Source organism: Aplysia californica, unplaced genomic scaffold (assembly GCF_000002075.1).
Source record: "Aplysia californica isolate F4 #8 unplaced genomic scaffold, AplCal3.0 scaffold00018, whole genome shotgun sequence".
Classification (NCBI taxonomy): domain Eukaryota; kingdom Metazoa; phylum Mollusca; class Gastropoda; order Aplysiida; family Aplysiidae; genus Aplysia; species Aplysia californica.
Genome location: NW_004797288.1, coordinates 1,331,826 through 1,347,916, shown reverse-complemented (window position 1 = coordinate 1,347,916; position 16,091 = coordinate 1,331,826). Strand labels below are relative to the sequence as shown.

At 39.2% G+C, this 16,091-nt stretch overlaps 1 protein-coding gene across 3 annotated transcripts in view; it reads right to left on the bottom strand.

Annotated features, from left to right (window-relative positions):
- Window positions 1–399: 399 nt before the first annotated feature.
- Window positions 400–16,091, bottom strand: part of LOC101849815 (junctophilin-1) — a 178,991-nt gene continuing 163,299 nt past the window's right edge. For all 3 annotated transcript variants that reach the window (XM_035971575.1, XM_035971574.1, XM_035971577.1), the window contains 3 exons: window positions 13,477–13,595; window positions 10,589–11,649; window positions 400–8,377 (listed from right to left, as the gene is read on the bottom strand). In XM_035971575.1, the coding sequence (XP_035827468.1) occupies window positions 8,291–8,377; window positions 10,589–11,649; window positions 13,477–13,595 (1,267 nt within the window). In that variant the 3' untranslated portion in view covers window positions 400–8,290. The remainder of the gene's footprint in view (window positions 8,378–10,588; window positions 11,650–13,476; window positions 13,596–16,091) is intronic.

Here is a 16,091-nt window from a genome sequence, read left to right as displayed (position 1 = left end):
CGATATATTTTGTGTCAGATGGGCTGTTGTTAAATTACGATGATGTCAACATCAACGCTCTGCTGCTTTTACCTGTGTGGATAGTTTTAGTCATTTCAAAGGCAATGGGTGGTTGAAGGGTGTCACTGTTGAGTCCTACTTTTCTTCCCCTCTGCTGTTACTATCTGTCTTACTTTTTTCCAGTACCAATTGGCATTCGTAGCATCAATGTGCTTCTTATTGTAAAAACAAAGGCAGACCTCTTCGTACCAGGCTCAGGATAAAGTTTGAGGAAGAAAAAAAATTTGAACCTCTCTTTGACTGAACACCAAAATTCTGCATAGGGTGTTTGTCAAAAGAAGTATTTCATTGTACGGTACTCTTCTGATCCATGCTGAAAGAAGAAGCCGGACAATTCTGTAAGGTAAAAGGGCAAATTTATTAAATTATTTACCAGTAGTCGTGTCATCAGTACTGCTGGCTGCTTGGCACTCTTTACTAGAAAGTGAACTCAGGCAGACATGAAAACAATTAAGAAAGGAAGAGGAGGGAAGGGGGGGGGAAACACAAAAAAAAAGGAAACCAAACTAACAACAGGCATACTTTGGAAGTAAGCTTATTATACGGGTATATATAAATATATATATATACATTATAGGGAATCCAAACACTTGTGGCATCAGTTACGTAGTTAAACAAAATACGCAGTGAAGTCTGAAAACGGTACTTGATGTTTACCCATATGGGTAACAAAAATACCTAAGCCACATAATTTTATCATACATTCATCCAAACTTTGCCTGCATGGTGTAATAAAATACATGGCTTGCGGCATATGAACCATTTTTGTGTATGTTCTAAGGAAATAAGCTTTTTGATCACATAATCGCATTTTCCGTTCATAAAAAATGATTCATGAGGGGAGGGTAGAAGTATTCAACATGGTATCCAGAAAAACAAATCCCCAAACCCTAATAGAATGAGCCAAACATGGACTTTGCCTAAAACTTTATAATGTGAGCAAGCTTTATACATTTTTCTCAATCCAAGCAGCTGCTCGTTTCATGGTGCAGACACTTTGACCAAAACAATTTCATATTATTGCGAGCTGTTTGTTGAAACTAGCGCGGCTCTAAAATTCTTAGACTTGGACCCATGGCATACAAAATGGGTCACTGTGTTACTGTATGTCATTTCAACTTACAGGCAACATCTTCTGATGCGGTGGGTTTAGGGAAATCTGGAAATTTAACAGAAACTTTGTACTGGTCGAACTGACAAATAAATTTATGTTGATAAATGTAAGCCAAACTTCCTCTATATAGTAGCCTTTCATGCCATAACTTTTTGTCAGAATTCACACCAAGCTGAAAACATTCATACCAGTGTTGTTTGTGTCTTTTCGTTTTCTAAAATAAAAGTTATCTTGAACATGACAATCTACAAGCAGTTTAAAGAATTTGAATTTCTCATGATTTTTCCGTCATAAATGTTCTAGAACTTACCCTACGTTTGCACATAAAACCCCTAATGTATTTATGAAACAGAGTGTAGTAATACAAAAACCATAGACATACCAGTCGATTTTGAAAGGATGAAAAATAAATATCACACATGTATCTAGACCCACTTAACTGGAAAATCTGTAATTGCCACTTCAAATACTCGGATTTGAAAAGAATAAAAATCGCACACATAAAGTGTATGTGCCTTTAACTGTTTTTACTTAAAAGAGTTTACTGAAAACTGTTGATGTTCAGAACTTGGCATAATTGTCTAGTTGCCTTGGCAGTACATTGCATTCATTGGATCAAGATATAGTATAACATGATGTGAAATCAGAAGTGCTGAATGGTTGCGATGCACAAAAGTAAAACTAAAATCTAAAGAAAAAAGTGACACGGTAGCAAGAACAGCACAATTGAGACACAGTCATGGGTTTCTGTAATTTTATATTTGGAAAGTGCATACCCTTTCTGTCTTTGCTTCTTTACGAGGACTTTATGCTGATCTGCATAACTTCCAAATTTATAATAATCTCACATGGGCTCCTAACATTTCTGCAAAATTTGAGAACCCTTCACAACATTGTTGTAAGTAAATTAAAACATTAAAAATGCAACGCAAGAAATTCGCTGACAAAACTCAACTACCTCTTTTTCAAAAGTTGGGCACTCTTTGTTTGTTTTAGAAAGACAGAAACCTTAGATCGATATTATTCTTCAGGACAAACACACAACAGAAAACATCTTGAATTCATCCCAACTCAGTAATAAGGAAGGTCAAGGAGAAAGGGACAGCAAGAAGGAAGTTTCAATAAAAGTGTATAAAACTATCAAGCATGCATGAGCATCAGGGAAGGAAGGTATTGAGCACCTATGTACACTAAAGGTAAGCTATATACACAAAACATCACCACATTGCAACGTTCATTTCTCATTTTGACATTTCAGTCTCCCATGAAAGTACTGCCTCTTTTTGACAGCACTATAATTTCTCAGAAAGACCATTCAGTATGTTTATAAATAAATAAATAGATAAATCACACTTATAGCTCAACCTACAATTCATGATTGAGAAACAGATTTCATCTCCTATTCAGAAACTAAGTATAAGTCTTTTCAACACTTCAGTGTTTTAAAACGCTTTTGAGAAGCTTTAAAATCTAATCCAGTTTGGAGGAAGGGAAGGTAAGATGAGATGAGAGAGGAGATTTGAGGAGGAAGAAATAACACAAAAATGCTAACCTCCATATCTGAAGGCCTCAACTATTCAAACCATGCAAAAGAAAGGGGGCAAATAGTTACTGTGGGACATAAAACGAAGTTTTGTAAATGTGGGTGCTGGTAACATAAATGTTGATGAAAAGGTTCACTTACTACATGATGTTAGGCATTTGTGGTCAGGGCTTTTACAGCACTGGTAAACCACACATTCATACCATAATGGGGCCATGTATTATATTATCAAACACAACAGTTTACTTTTACAAAATAAGTAAAGAATCAAACAAAAGGTTATTAAGTCTATGCCACTCCATATAGGCCACATGCACCCCTCAGTAGTGTCGTTCTATGTAAGGGCAAATGTATTTACACCTTCAACTTGCCAATACTTGTATACATTCTACAAAATTCATGATTATTCCATACCAAGCAGACTGCTCAAGATTCATGTCATCACTGCAGAATGTAACGTGAGACTCCTAATGGGAATGGAATTCATATAAAAGGAAAAAGAAAACCATAAAAAAAAAATCCAAACAAAACACACAAAACCTCAAGGCTCAAGAACAAAAACATACTTTCAATTTCACTTAACATCACGCTTGATTGGTCTTGATTTCACAAACAGGAGTAAGTGTCAGATTTGGTTACTTTTTATGTCCTATTAAACATTTTTTTCTACAAAAAATTTTCACTGGGAACACCAATAGTGCTTTGTGATCTGCCAGTCCTGATGAGTTCCTGATGAGTTCCTGATGAGTCTGGCAATTTACAAATGCACAGAGGAAAAACTTTCAGAGGTGAGTCAAAACAGGAAAAGTTCAATTTAGAATATTCCTTACGTTTATCATCATTTTAAAGAACGACTATTTGCACTAAGATCATGGAATCTATGAACAGTTTAAGTGGATATGGGTATAAATATAAGTTAGCCCAAATTCACTTGCCTTTTTTTCTTTACAAACAACTTTCCTCTGCTTTACTATGGTTTGTTTCTTTCACTGAACAATGTTGAAAAATCACAATGACCTTGAGAGAGAAGGAGTGAGAAACATAGAGAGAGGATCAGGCAAAAGATAAAAAGACAGGTGGATTAACATGAACTAATGCATACATAGAAATAAAGATAATTTTTTTTAAAAATGGGTCTCTTCATACATTTATGTGTATGCGAGAGGGTATGTAAGTGGCAATTCTGAATATATATGCACATATTTTCACCATGTGCAAGTGATAATTCTATTCCCCAGAAGTTTTGTATTTGAAGTTCTAATTTTGCTTTAAAATATAATTTCGTTCACATAATGTCAAAGTTCTGAGTTAAAGCAGCATAATTATGCAGGTATGGTGAATTATAAAATGAAAAAAAAGGAAACAAACCCATGAATGATCAATAAAGACAAAACTAATAACAATGTGGAAACACTGAAACATAAAACTCTTTCAATTCCCATTCCTTAGCATCATTCAAAAATTTTCACCATTCAGCCACACATAAATTCTTCTTCTCCACAGAACACTTTGAAGCCATAAATAATCACATCATAGCAAACTCAAAAACCCTGAAATAAAAAATGAAGCTGTTTTATTTTAAAAAAAACCCAAAAACAACTGAAAATGGTGGCAACTGAAGACACAACATGTTGTGTTCTGTGACTTAAGTCATTCTTATCAGTTAATTAAGATGAGTCCTGTATTTTTCCCATTGATTGTTTAATAGGGTCACATGGTCTGGTCTCTTCTGGGTCAAATGCCTTTTCAAAAAGGCTAAAGCTATTTGAACTGTTGAATCATACTCCATCTCCAGCATTCATAAACAAGAAAAGATCACACAGCTGACAAGTGTCTTCTCTTTACACAGGAAGAGAGTCAGTTCCTCTGACGTTACTCTTTAGCCCGAGTTGTTGGCAAAACAAATGGTACCATGTAGATACTATAAATGCAGATAATGTACATCAGTAACATATTCTTCTGAAGTGTCAAATATTTGCAAGATGATAATTACAGTCACTTATCACCACATAGGTCTTTTGTGACCTGTTGGCCAATTAATCATGATGGAACACAATTTTGCAAGGAAACAAAATACATAAGTTTAACATACATCATTGAGAAATGGGAAAAAATCAAACCAAACTGCTAATGAAAAATGCAGTTGATAACAGTCAATGCAAGACACAGACAACAAAATTATATGGTGAGAAATTCTGTAAGATTTTATTACACTGATATCTATAACTGAAATACAGTTTTTAAGCATTCTCAGGACTGAAAAGATTCCAAGGATATCAATAAGGTGCAGTTGTCCTTATCTATTCTACAATTATACATAGAGAAACCTTATTTGTAAACCTGTACAAGAGATATAATTTCCTAATTTTGATCCAGTATGGTATACATTGTGCGCTCTGCAGCACACACACAGGCATTGTCCTAAGTATTATGAGAAGAAAGAATTATCATAACAGCTGGTATAAACAATATATGATCTGCAGTTTAGGTGAAAAGCAGACCAGCAAACTGGACACGGTACTTTACAGAGATGACGACAGCAAATGCATGAGTTGGTGCTGGTCATGTGCAAGCTGGTGGCTGCCTTTGGGTGCCTTCTTCATCAACTGCTGTAGGAGGACGCTCAACACGTGCGTTCATGGAAAAGTAATTTTTTAATCTTTGACTCACACATTGTCAAAATGAGCTATTAACGAGAATAAACTTGCCAAAACACCAGGTGACTAAAGCTTAAGAGCATTAAATCTATTGCTTTCTTATTTATTAACTTTTTTGTCAAAGTTGTGAGAGAATTTTTGTGTAACACCATTTTTCTGCTCCCAATGCTTTAGGGTCTGTGTTGGGTTACACATTTTATGAAATAAAAGTTTTTATAAGTGAGTAACCATAATGAATCTATATATTATATAAACCATTGCTTTGCATCCCATAAAACTCAAAACTCAAAATATTTCATAACACATCTTTCAAGCTAGTAGGCTACATCAAAATATCATACCACATCTCCCGTTTCCTCTCACGATGAAAAGGTGTGAAAAGCAAAACATTAATCTACAAAAGCAGTGAGGTTACACTAGGAAAAAGCTGAACCGATTATCACCTGTGTCACTTAGTTGAGCTTTTGCTCTTTGGCAACGGTACCATTTGAACCATACAAAGTTCAATGTAAAATCACACGGGTGAAATCACATGTGGTCAGGAGTCAAGACTATGCTATAGTGCACCCGGGAAAGACTAATGAAAATGACTAAAACATTTTCTCGGAGAAAAATATGTAAAAAGGATAGAGTGAACTATTTTCACATTTTTGACGAGTGTACAATTCTTTGAGCAAAAGCTCATCAACATTTATCAAGTCATCACATCTCACACTTTAACAATATGTAACAGCAATTCATGCTTTCATACAACTGAAGTGATTTTGTAATGCATTGTGAATATAGTGATCGCCTATATTCAAATCAAACAAACCTTAACATAAAAGAAATCATACTATGCTTACAACTTCACAGTCTCAAAATCTCCCCATTGTTATTCAGAGAGTGAAAAAGTAACTATTTCTGCCATAAAGTTTCAAAAATAGATCACCGTTCCTTTTGAAAAGAATCTGCAATCTATCAGGATGAAATGTTGAACACTGTGCTCTTCCGATAATTCTCAGATAAAACCATAAAGTACTTTTGTGAAAAAATTTATTGCTCTGGCTTATTTTCCCTTTTCACAATAATAATATATATATTTGCTGAATTTGGTCCTACAAAAAGATAGAATTGTGGTTTTTCTCCCAGCTGTTGATTAAACATTTATCTTAAAATTTACTAAACACAATGCATTTCTGAAGCACACAACTCCAGAAAAAACATATCAAACACATCTATTTGAAAGCTATTACAGCATTTCAACGTATGAGGCACTTCATGAATCACAACTTGAATATTTTCGAACCACTGGGGAAATCAAATACTTTTCTTGGCAAATGAGAAAATAATACAAATAAGGCATGCTTTAACATACCTGATACAAAAGGAAGCGTATCGCACTTTTCAACTCTGTGAGTTTGACACCTCCTCAGACTTCAGGTGAATTTATATGCCACTTAGAATACGGCTTCATTGCTACTATTTTTTTCAACAAGTTTGATGAGGAATAGCATGTTGTACAAAGCAAAACAGAAATGGGTGAAGACCGAAATAGGAATCAATCAAAACCACAAAATGCATTGATGAAAATGCACAAAGATTCCACCTTCTGAGAGCGATAGTGCCTTACTCTTGAGCTGACAAAGTTTTTAAAAAATGAAATGCTACCAGTGATCATAAACAACAGGGGAAGAGTCCAGGTAACTTCATTCCATAGAAAGGTACTTGGCCCATGGTCAAAGTAGTACCTCCAAAAAGAAGAACAAAAAGGTAAAATAAAACAAAATAGGAGGATACACATGTGAAATCTTTGGCGTGCTGTGCAGGCCAACTTGTGGAGAAAATTGTACTGGATAAGGATAACTCAGGAGAGACTGGTTGACATTTGTACTCATAACACAATCTATTTACAGACACATTCTTTCTACACCCCGATTTCCGTACAGGAAGATGTGGGACACAATTTGCACAAAACACCTCTCATCAGAACCATAGAACATAGAGGAACTTCTTTCTTGCTCATAATTTTCCATGGAAAAAGCAATGGATTTATATGGTTCCTATAAAGAAAAAGTCGCCTTTTTCAACAGCTCTAAGGTCATGCTCAGCCTTGTTTAGAAAGACACATTACAAAATGTCAGGACAAATGCCAGACTAAAAAGAATGGAAATATCATTTAATTGATACAAAATTGCTTTCTCCATAATTTTTTTCAACGTCCCCACCCCCTTAGAAAAAACCAACTCAGCTGAAAGCATTTGCAAACAGGGCTTTACGGCACACAAGTAGCATCATACACAAGTTGAAACTTTCTTCCCTCATAGCCAGATATCACAAGTGTGATGGATTGGAACAAGGTTGTTTTTTGGGGTGGCATCCATTCTAATTGTCAAAATCTTGAATATCTCAAATGCGGTTCACCGCACGGCAGAGACTTACATCATCGGAATCACGGGATCAAGCTCTAAAACATATAAAAAGTTTGTTTACGGTGCGATGGGTCCTTTAAAAATACATGCAGAAAGCATAAGAAGTGTGCAAAAACTCTGGGCTATTGGAAAAAAAAAATGAGCTAAAGTGTAACAGGGATGACAGATCAACAAACACATAACTTAAAACTGACAAACAAAATGGTAAACTTTCTTGTCAGGTGACTCTTAAATGTTCTTGCTGTCAAGCTGGTTAGTTCATAAAGAATAATGCTTTTACTTGACAGTCTCCCAGCTCACATTTCCCAGTGAGAGTGAGCTCGTCTTTGAATCAAAGCCATCTTCCGGAGGATTCCACTGTCTCGGGGACAGACACAGCATCTGATTGGCAGTCACATGTCGGGTCCTACCAGAGAGAGATACTGTACCAAGACAAGTGGGCGTGGCAGGGAAGAAATAGGGGTTGTTGACTCAGTTCAAAGTCCTCCAAAAAACCTTTGCCACCTCATGACAGCAGATTGAAGAACATTGTGGCTAAACTCAAGTTGAGTGCAATGACCAGCACAAGAAGTTGCCGTTCTTGACACCAGTCCTGAAAGAAAAGACAACGTTTTTAGGACATTGAAATCTTGTTTGTCTATTTGTCATCATTCAAGCGTAAATATCTTTTAGAGATAGGCCAACACACTTTGATTGTTTGTTTGAGTAAGCTCGAAAGCCTGGCTTGGTTGCATTTCATATTGAGATCAGGTCGTTGCCTAAGAACTATTTTGTCCAATGAGTGCTTCAGTAAAGAGGCACTTTGGACAAAATAGTTCTGAGACGACGATGTGTCTGCAGGGTATCAGCTGGATGTCGCATTGCTGCACACAGAATATGAGGTTCAATTCCCTTGTGGGAAGTATTTTAATTTTTTTTAAATTGAATATTTTCTTCTACCTGTTGCGATGTTGTCGCATTCTTATTGTTTTAGTACATGTTTTACGGCATTCGCAACTGTTTAAGGTCATATGAGCGCCAAGGGGCGGATGTCAACAGAAAAGTCCTTACAGGGAATCAAGACTTACTCTGCTCACCTCTCTAGCTTCAACAGCACAAAGTCTGCTTCAACTATTAAGGACCCCGGAAATAACAGTCACAAGAGCGTGACCAACTACTAAACTAGAGGAAAAATGACGACAGTAAGGATTAGGAAAGAGAAAGCAGCAGTTCCCTGTTGCAGTTCAGGCACACTTATGAGCATGACATCGACGAATCAGCCCATTTACAAGTCTACTGTGCATAAGGGAACGGCCTAAAGACACTCCAGTCAGCAGCATCGCCCCCCCCCCCCCCCGCGGGGGGGGGGGGGGGGGTTACAATGTGTAGCTTGGGTTGGCCCTGACAGGCAGGGTCGAATAAACTAGCTTTCTAAATGATCTAAAGTGTCTTGAAGGGGGGCATATCAATCTACAGTCACAATTACAGTTGGCCAGAAGCCAGTTCCAGAGACACTGTATGGAATGCACGGTGTTATTGTTGTTGTCCTTATTGTTGTTGTTCTCGTTGATGTCGTAGTCGTCATAGTCGCTGTTGTTGTTGTTGCTGTTGTTGTTGCTATTAAGGACTTTTAAAAATAGTTTTAGTGACAGTTGTATGGCACTTGCAACGAATAGACCATGTAAGTGCCCAAGATTAGAGGTGCTACGAGAGAGTAATGTACAAAGAAAAGAAGAAGGAGAGAAAAGACGATAGATATTTGTTAAGAAAGATGGAGAAACCACATCAGAGCGCCCATCAATCACCCACAAACCATAAAAGACAACGAAGTTCAACAACAATTCACAACATATTAGTAAACATACCATTACTTGGACATCCGATATACACCGAGGTTCCAAATATAGTAATTCCCCCCCCCCCCCCCCAAAAAAAAGGGGGGAAAGAAAATACAAACCAGTTGTAGTATATATGTCTTAATATACTAGGTTTTGTGAACAGTCTGTTCTTAACCACATCCTACACTCAAAGACAGACAAGACGGGTACACTGACAAACAGATATGCACGAGATATACACAAAATATACACAAATACAAGCTATGGCTCCTGTTCCTGAAAAACGAAAGAAAGAATATTAATAACAGCCTTTGTTGACATCACTTCTATAAAACATAAAACACCCACAGAGCTCAGGCAAACAGATAATTTAGACCCCCTCAAGAATGTACTTGCAAGGAGGAACAATTATCTGGACTAAGTTCTTGTTGAACTTTATTCCTGTCGTCGTTCACAATATAAAAAAAACCCCCACATGTCTCAAGAGAGCTACTTTCATCAATAACCCCTTAGGTTCATTTACGAGATGAGACCTGATTTTAAATCGATCCTAACAGGACTTAGCCTTCTGGAGAGCCATAAAATATCCAATTTGGCGTCCTCAAACTAAGTACCAGAGAGCCAGATTAGAGATATGAACCCGGTTCACCCGCATAGCAGTTCAGCCTCTTCTAATCTGTGCTAGTGGTACCTGCCTTAATCCAAAGAAGAGCTCATGTCCCACATCACACTACACATCCAAAAGAAGTTCTCCATTCCCTACTCCCCGTGAAGTAATATATAGTACTTCAAACATGGGTTTCGGAAGACAAAAACCTTCAAATTCCCTTAATAGTGAGCTCAAAACTTATCTTAACACCAGAGTATAACAGCCATGTCCACTGAGATCAAAAGCCACTAGAACATAAATGTAAAAAAGTATCTCACAAATAGGTCTTCAAAGAGAAAAAATTCACCCAACCAGCCCAAAGGCGCTCCAAACTTACCCGAACATCACCGAGTATAACAGACATGTCCCCTTGTCTTCTTCTCTCCGCCAGGTCCTGCAGACGCCGAATTTCCTCCCGCCTGGCGTTGCTCAGCTGATACGCTTCTCTCCTCGACATTGGCTTCACAGTCGTGACGTTCTTGAGGTCAGGAAGACTGCCTCTCTTGTCGGTCCCTGCAGCGCCACCTGCCAGCGCGTTCGTATCCATGATTCTGTATTCTTTTGGAAGCTGGCCTAACTCTTTGTTAGGATTAGAATGAACTTCAGCTCTGATCCGTTTCCGAATGCCATTCTCAATAATGAATGTGTCTGGGTTTTTATTGGTGAGGTTTTCGCTGCTGTGTGCTGTTTCTCTCTCGACGAGCTGTTGTTTGGCGGCTGCAAGCTCAGACTTTTTCGTGGAATCCACGTCATCGACGATACATGGCATGGTGCGCCTTCTCTGTAGGGATCGGTTTTTGCTGGTGTCGTCGTCCATGCTGTCCGAGACCCCCGAGTCAGGAGACGGGTTGGCGGGCGGCTGGCGCAGTCGTGGGTTATGGTTGCTTTGACTATGAGAGTTATTACTATGACTACTGCTATTAGAATTTACCATACCTAAACCGTCGCCACCGATTCCACTGTCCGCTGCAGTGTACTGATCGAAATGATCGTTGAGAATGGTAGAGTTGAAAATTTCGCTGAAGCCACGCCCTCTCCGCGAGCCAGCGAGAAAACTGTAGCGGCGCACTTTGAGGGAGGGGCTTCGCGAGTGCTGATTGACGCTCAGAGCCTGGGTTTGCTCCGCCCCTTGGCCGCCGAGCCCGCCCGGCATCATGTTGAGGAGCTGCTGATGCTGATGGTGGCTGTAGTCGTTGGCCATTCCGTGCGGGCCACCTTCAGCCTGAAGAGCAGCCAAAGCAGACAGCCCACTGGGGTCCTGCCCGTCAAAGTGGGACTGTTGATGGGGTGTGTTCAGCGACTTGGAGCGATGTGGCTGGTGGTTACCCAGACCCTGTACGTGACTGAAGTCGTACTCGATCTCGTTATTTTCCAGTTGCTTTTTGATGATATCGGTGCCTGTAATAGATACATCAAAATGGAGCGGGTAAATGCATGCACATTCACAAAATATATTGTTACTAATTTGGAACCAATATGATATACAGTCAGAGCACGATAGAGAAATGGAAAGAATATGCATTAAAATCTTGGATGTACAGGAAAAGGGGAACTGGACGTTCCAACAGACAGCTGACAAGACTGGTTAAGGACCGTGAAAAGAGAAAGTCCCAAAAGCGGAAATAAGCATAATAAACACCGAGAGGCTCCTAAAAAAACGTAAAGAGACAAATTGCTTAGAATATAAAAATAAAAACCTGGCAGAGTTAAAGTATTCCAAAGGTATGCACAATTGGTTGTTTTTTTTTCTCTTTTTCTTTATATCGGATAAAAGAGCGGAAGTTATTAGCGAGTGACCATTAATAATTGATAGCATTTATTGTAGAACACAAATTCCTGCTCAACAGCAAGCTCTATGTGCTTTACAATCAATAGCATTACCCCAGGAGACCTGATGGCATTCTGAAACAATCTCAACTCCCCAGGAAGCAAACAGTACAAGCTGTCATTTTACAGGCCCTAAAAGACTCATATATGGACAAGATATTTCTCTGGCTATGGCCGGATACTCATTCACACTTGGGTGTGTAGATGAAAATTTGTGCAAAATATCTTCCCAAGGACATAACGTCGCGCCGAGCTGAGCCTCGAACCTCGGAATAGGGCTGGGCAATGAGTCGCTTTAGCAAAATCCGGATAATATGTTAGTGCACCTCTTCGGCAAATAATATGACATGAACCGCTTCGGCAAAAGGGTTAGAACCGCTTCGACAAACGGGTTAGCATCACTTCAAAAAATGGGTGCACCCACTTCGGCAAACGGGTCAGGAAAGAGAGTTAAGAGTCTGAATTCGGATAATGTTTCATTGAGAACTATCCGGTTATCCTTATAGATTATCCAGATTTTGCCCACCTCTACCTCAGAACCCGCAGCCTCACGGTTTCAAGACCGGTTGCTTAACCATCAAACTACCAACGCCATAAATGCCATTACATTTTGCAAAGACAAAACAAAGATAATGGGAACACCTAAAAGAAGTGGAAGAAGAAGACTATGCCAGAGCCTCAATGGCCCCACCCTCACCCTCACCCCCCTTTCTGATCTTTCACTCACGCAGCAAAAAAACGGACGCACAAAAGAGAATGTATTTAACTATAATTATATTAACATTTTAGATCGAGCTGACATTGAGCTTTTGAAGCCATTCTTTGCTATTGTATTGTGACAAGTGGGTCCCACAGACTGACATCATGCCCCCTTTTCCCGAAAAAAAACCCCAAGCACAACAAAGCTATACAATCAACTCAGAGGTAAAACAAAGACAAGACTCAATAATTTGTCTGCCATAGGAGCTAGCATGAGTCTTCAACAAAATATGAGAAGATCACAACGAGAGAACGACTCAAGTTAAAAACTCGATGTGATGACCTTTTGCATCTCTGCAAAACTTCCAGGGTTTACTCTCAATCAAAAGCTAAAACTCTTTCAAATGTCAAAATCAGGTTGGTGTTAACTTTCGAGCTCCAGGATTTGTTCAACATGCTGTCGGCAACAGTTTGAGAAAAGGCTGTAGAATTACTCCACCACCCCCCTCGCCCTTTGCAGATACAGGGTGGAGAAACACCCCCCCCCCCAAAAAAAAAGAACCCCCCCAAGCAAACAAAACAACAACAACAACAAAACAAACAAACACCCCCCCCAAAAGCCCAAGATAACACAACACAACAAAACAAACAAAACAAACCAACAAACAACAAAAATAAACAGACAACAAACAATTGTACCTGGCTGGTGGAATTCTGGTGCAAACTCCTTGGCTTTTAACCTCGCGATGTCGCTGTCTTTCTGTGCTCGCTCGGCTGCATGGTCCGCGGCTTCCGCCTTCGCCCGGGCGTTTGCCATTCTGTGGAGGGAACGAGAGAACATGTGAGTTTGAGTTTGAGTTTGAGTAAGCGTTTTACTGCACTTACACCCGCCAGCCACCCACACGTGAGTTTGAGTTTGAGGAAAGAGAAGCATATCGACCCAATAATGGTCATTAACTGAGTGCTAAGAAAAAGTAAGACAGACAGACAGACAGACAGACAGACAGACAGACAGACAGACAGACAGACAGACAGGCAGACAGAAATAACAGAGGGAAAGTAAAGAAGTAGGGCCTGCCAGTGGCGCACTCCAATCATCCGCACTTATAAGTTGGGAACGTGCGCAGTTGACCCAGTGTTTTAGTTTTAATAAAACTATCACGGCATTTGCATCACAATTAGGTCATATATAATCGCTGTATATCAAAAGTGTTATCTGAGAGTAACATACAAAGAAAAGAAGGTAATGTGTATTGGTTTAACGCCCCTACCAACAGTATTTGGTTATTTAAGAGGCGGGACATCCGAATTTAATGTCTGTCTCCGATAGGACCGAGCCAAATGGGTTGAGAGCCTTAACAAATCCACAAAACGACCGAAGGTCGAGAATGCCACGTCTTTTAGTTTTATTAAGTGTTTTACGGCACTTGCAACACAATAAGGTCATATAAGTGCAAAAGATTAGAGGTGTTACAATAGACTAACAAACACAAAATAAAAGGAGGGGAGATAAGGACGATAGATATTGAATAGGAAAAAAGGAGCAAACCACAATAGAGCACTCGCCAACCACCCACTTCGACTATTTAACTACAAGTCTCCGCCATACGCCATTTTGAAACGGGACGTATGCCGAAGCATTACACTGAGTAGTCAATTTGAATACTACAGCGTTTATCCGCTGGTTGATTCAACGTCATCTTCATAAATTATCCTGTTGTTGGGTGGAACAATGTGTTGGCTTCTTTGTTTGTTTGTTTGTTTATTTGAGTAAAAGGAACCACTTCCGCACTATAACGACAGACAGACAGACAGACAGGCAGGCAGACAGACAAACACTCAAAGAACCAACCTTACTCGCTCCCCAGACTCTACTCTAAGGACAATTTATTTGGACCACTTGGTTTAATGTAATCGTTCTTCCACCTACACCCTGGCACACCCTCAAACCACGGACTTTTCCTCACTGTACTCTACGATATCCTCTAACCACCCACTTTTTCCAGACTGTACTCTAAAACACCCTCTATCCATCCACTTTTTCCTGATTGAACTCTACGTCACCCTTGAACTACGGATTTCTCCTGACTGGACTCTATAGCACCCTCTAATCACCCACTTTTCCTGACTGAACTCTACGCATCTTCCCATCACTCAGTCACTTTCCCGGACTACATTCCAGTGCACCATGTTCTAATGTCTGTATACTCTCGTTTGTTTGTTTGTCTGAGTAAAGATAAGCAAATCGACACAACAATGGCCATTTAGTGCTGGGAAAAAGCAAGCAAGACAGACATTAACAACAGAGGGAAAGTAAAGAAGCAGAACCTACCAGTGCGCCCATTGTATACTCTAGGGAAAGGCTCATAACTTGACGTCGTTCTTGCATTGTCCTACTCTTAAAAGCGGGTTAACTCTGACAGGTTTTGGTCAAGGCCGAGCTTTGTGCTGCAAATCATTGCCGTTTCATTGGATGTGCAGACCTATTAAGTCATGAGCCAGTGATTTATGACTTTCGTATTATACAAACACCATTCATCTACCTCCCAGGGGCGTTTCCATCTCTTCTTTTAGTAGTCGTAGAGAGAAAGAACAACGCCAAGATAATTCTTTGCTTTTAGTTTTAGTATACGTTTTACGGCGCTCGCAACTGCATAAGGTGATATGAACGCCAGAAGATTAGAGGTGTTACAAGAGAGTAACAAACATAAAAAAAGAAGAAGGGGATATAAGGACGATAGATGTTTGAAAGGAAAGAAGAAGCAAACCACACCAGAGCACCCACCAACTACCCACAGATAATCTTTTAGGTTATACGCAAAGTAGTTACGTTTAAACTACAAGCAAAAGAGAGACAAAGTAATAAAGACGCTATATTCATTATATATATATTTTTTTTATTTTTTTCTACATGATAAATCTCACATCACACGGGTATTAACAAAGCGTCTTATTGGGCCCAGCGAAATAAGCTGAGAGCGTTAGAAGGTCCTCCCCAAACAACCCAAGTTCAAAAAGGCCCTTTTCGATTTCAAACCGACTTCATTCACTTGGCAGTCCAGCATGATATTAATCAGGTTAACGACGGCTGAATTGGTATATAATTCGATTTCGACTTTAGCTCACTTTGATGTAAAGGACACTTTGGCTAAACTTACTTTACGTATCGAGAAGCATATTATTTGAGTAAGGATAAGCGCAACATATTATTCGGGTACAAAAATGCACATCGACAAAATAACGGCTAAAAACACCCAGGATAGACAGAGCCAAGAGAGAGAGAGGAGAGAGCCAAGAGAGAGAGAGAGAGAGAG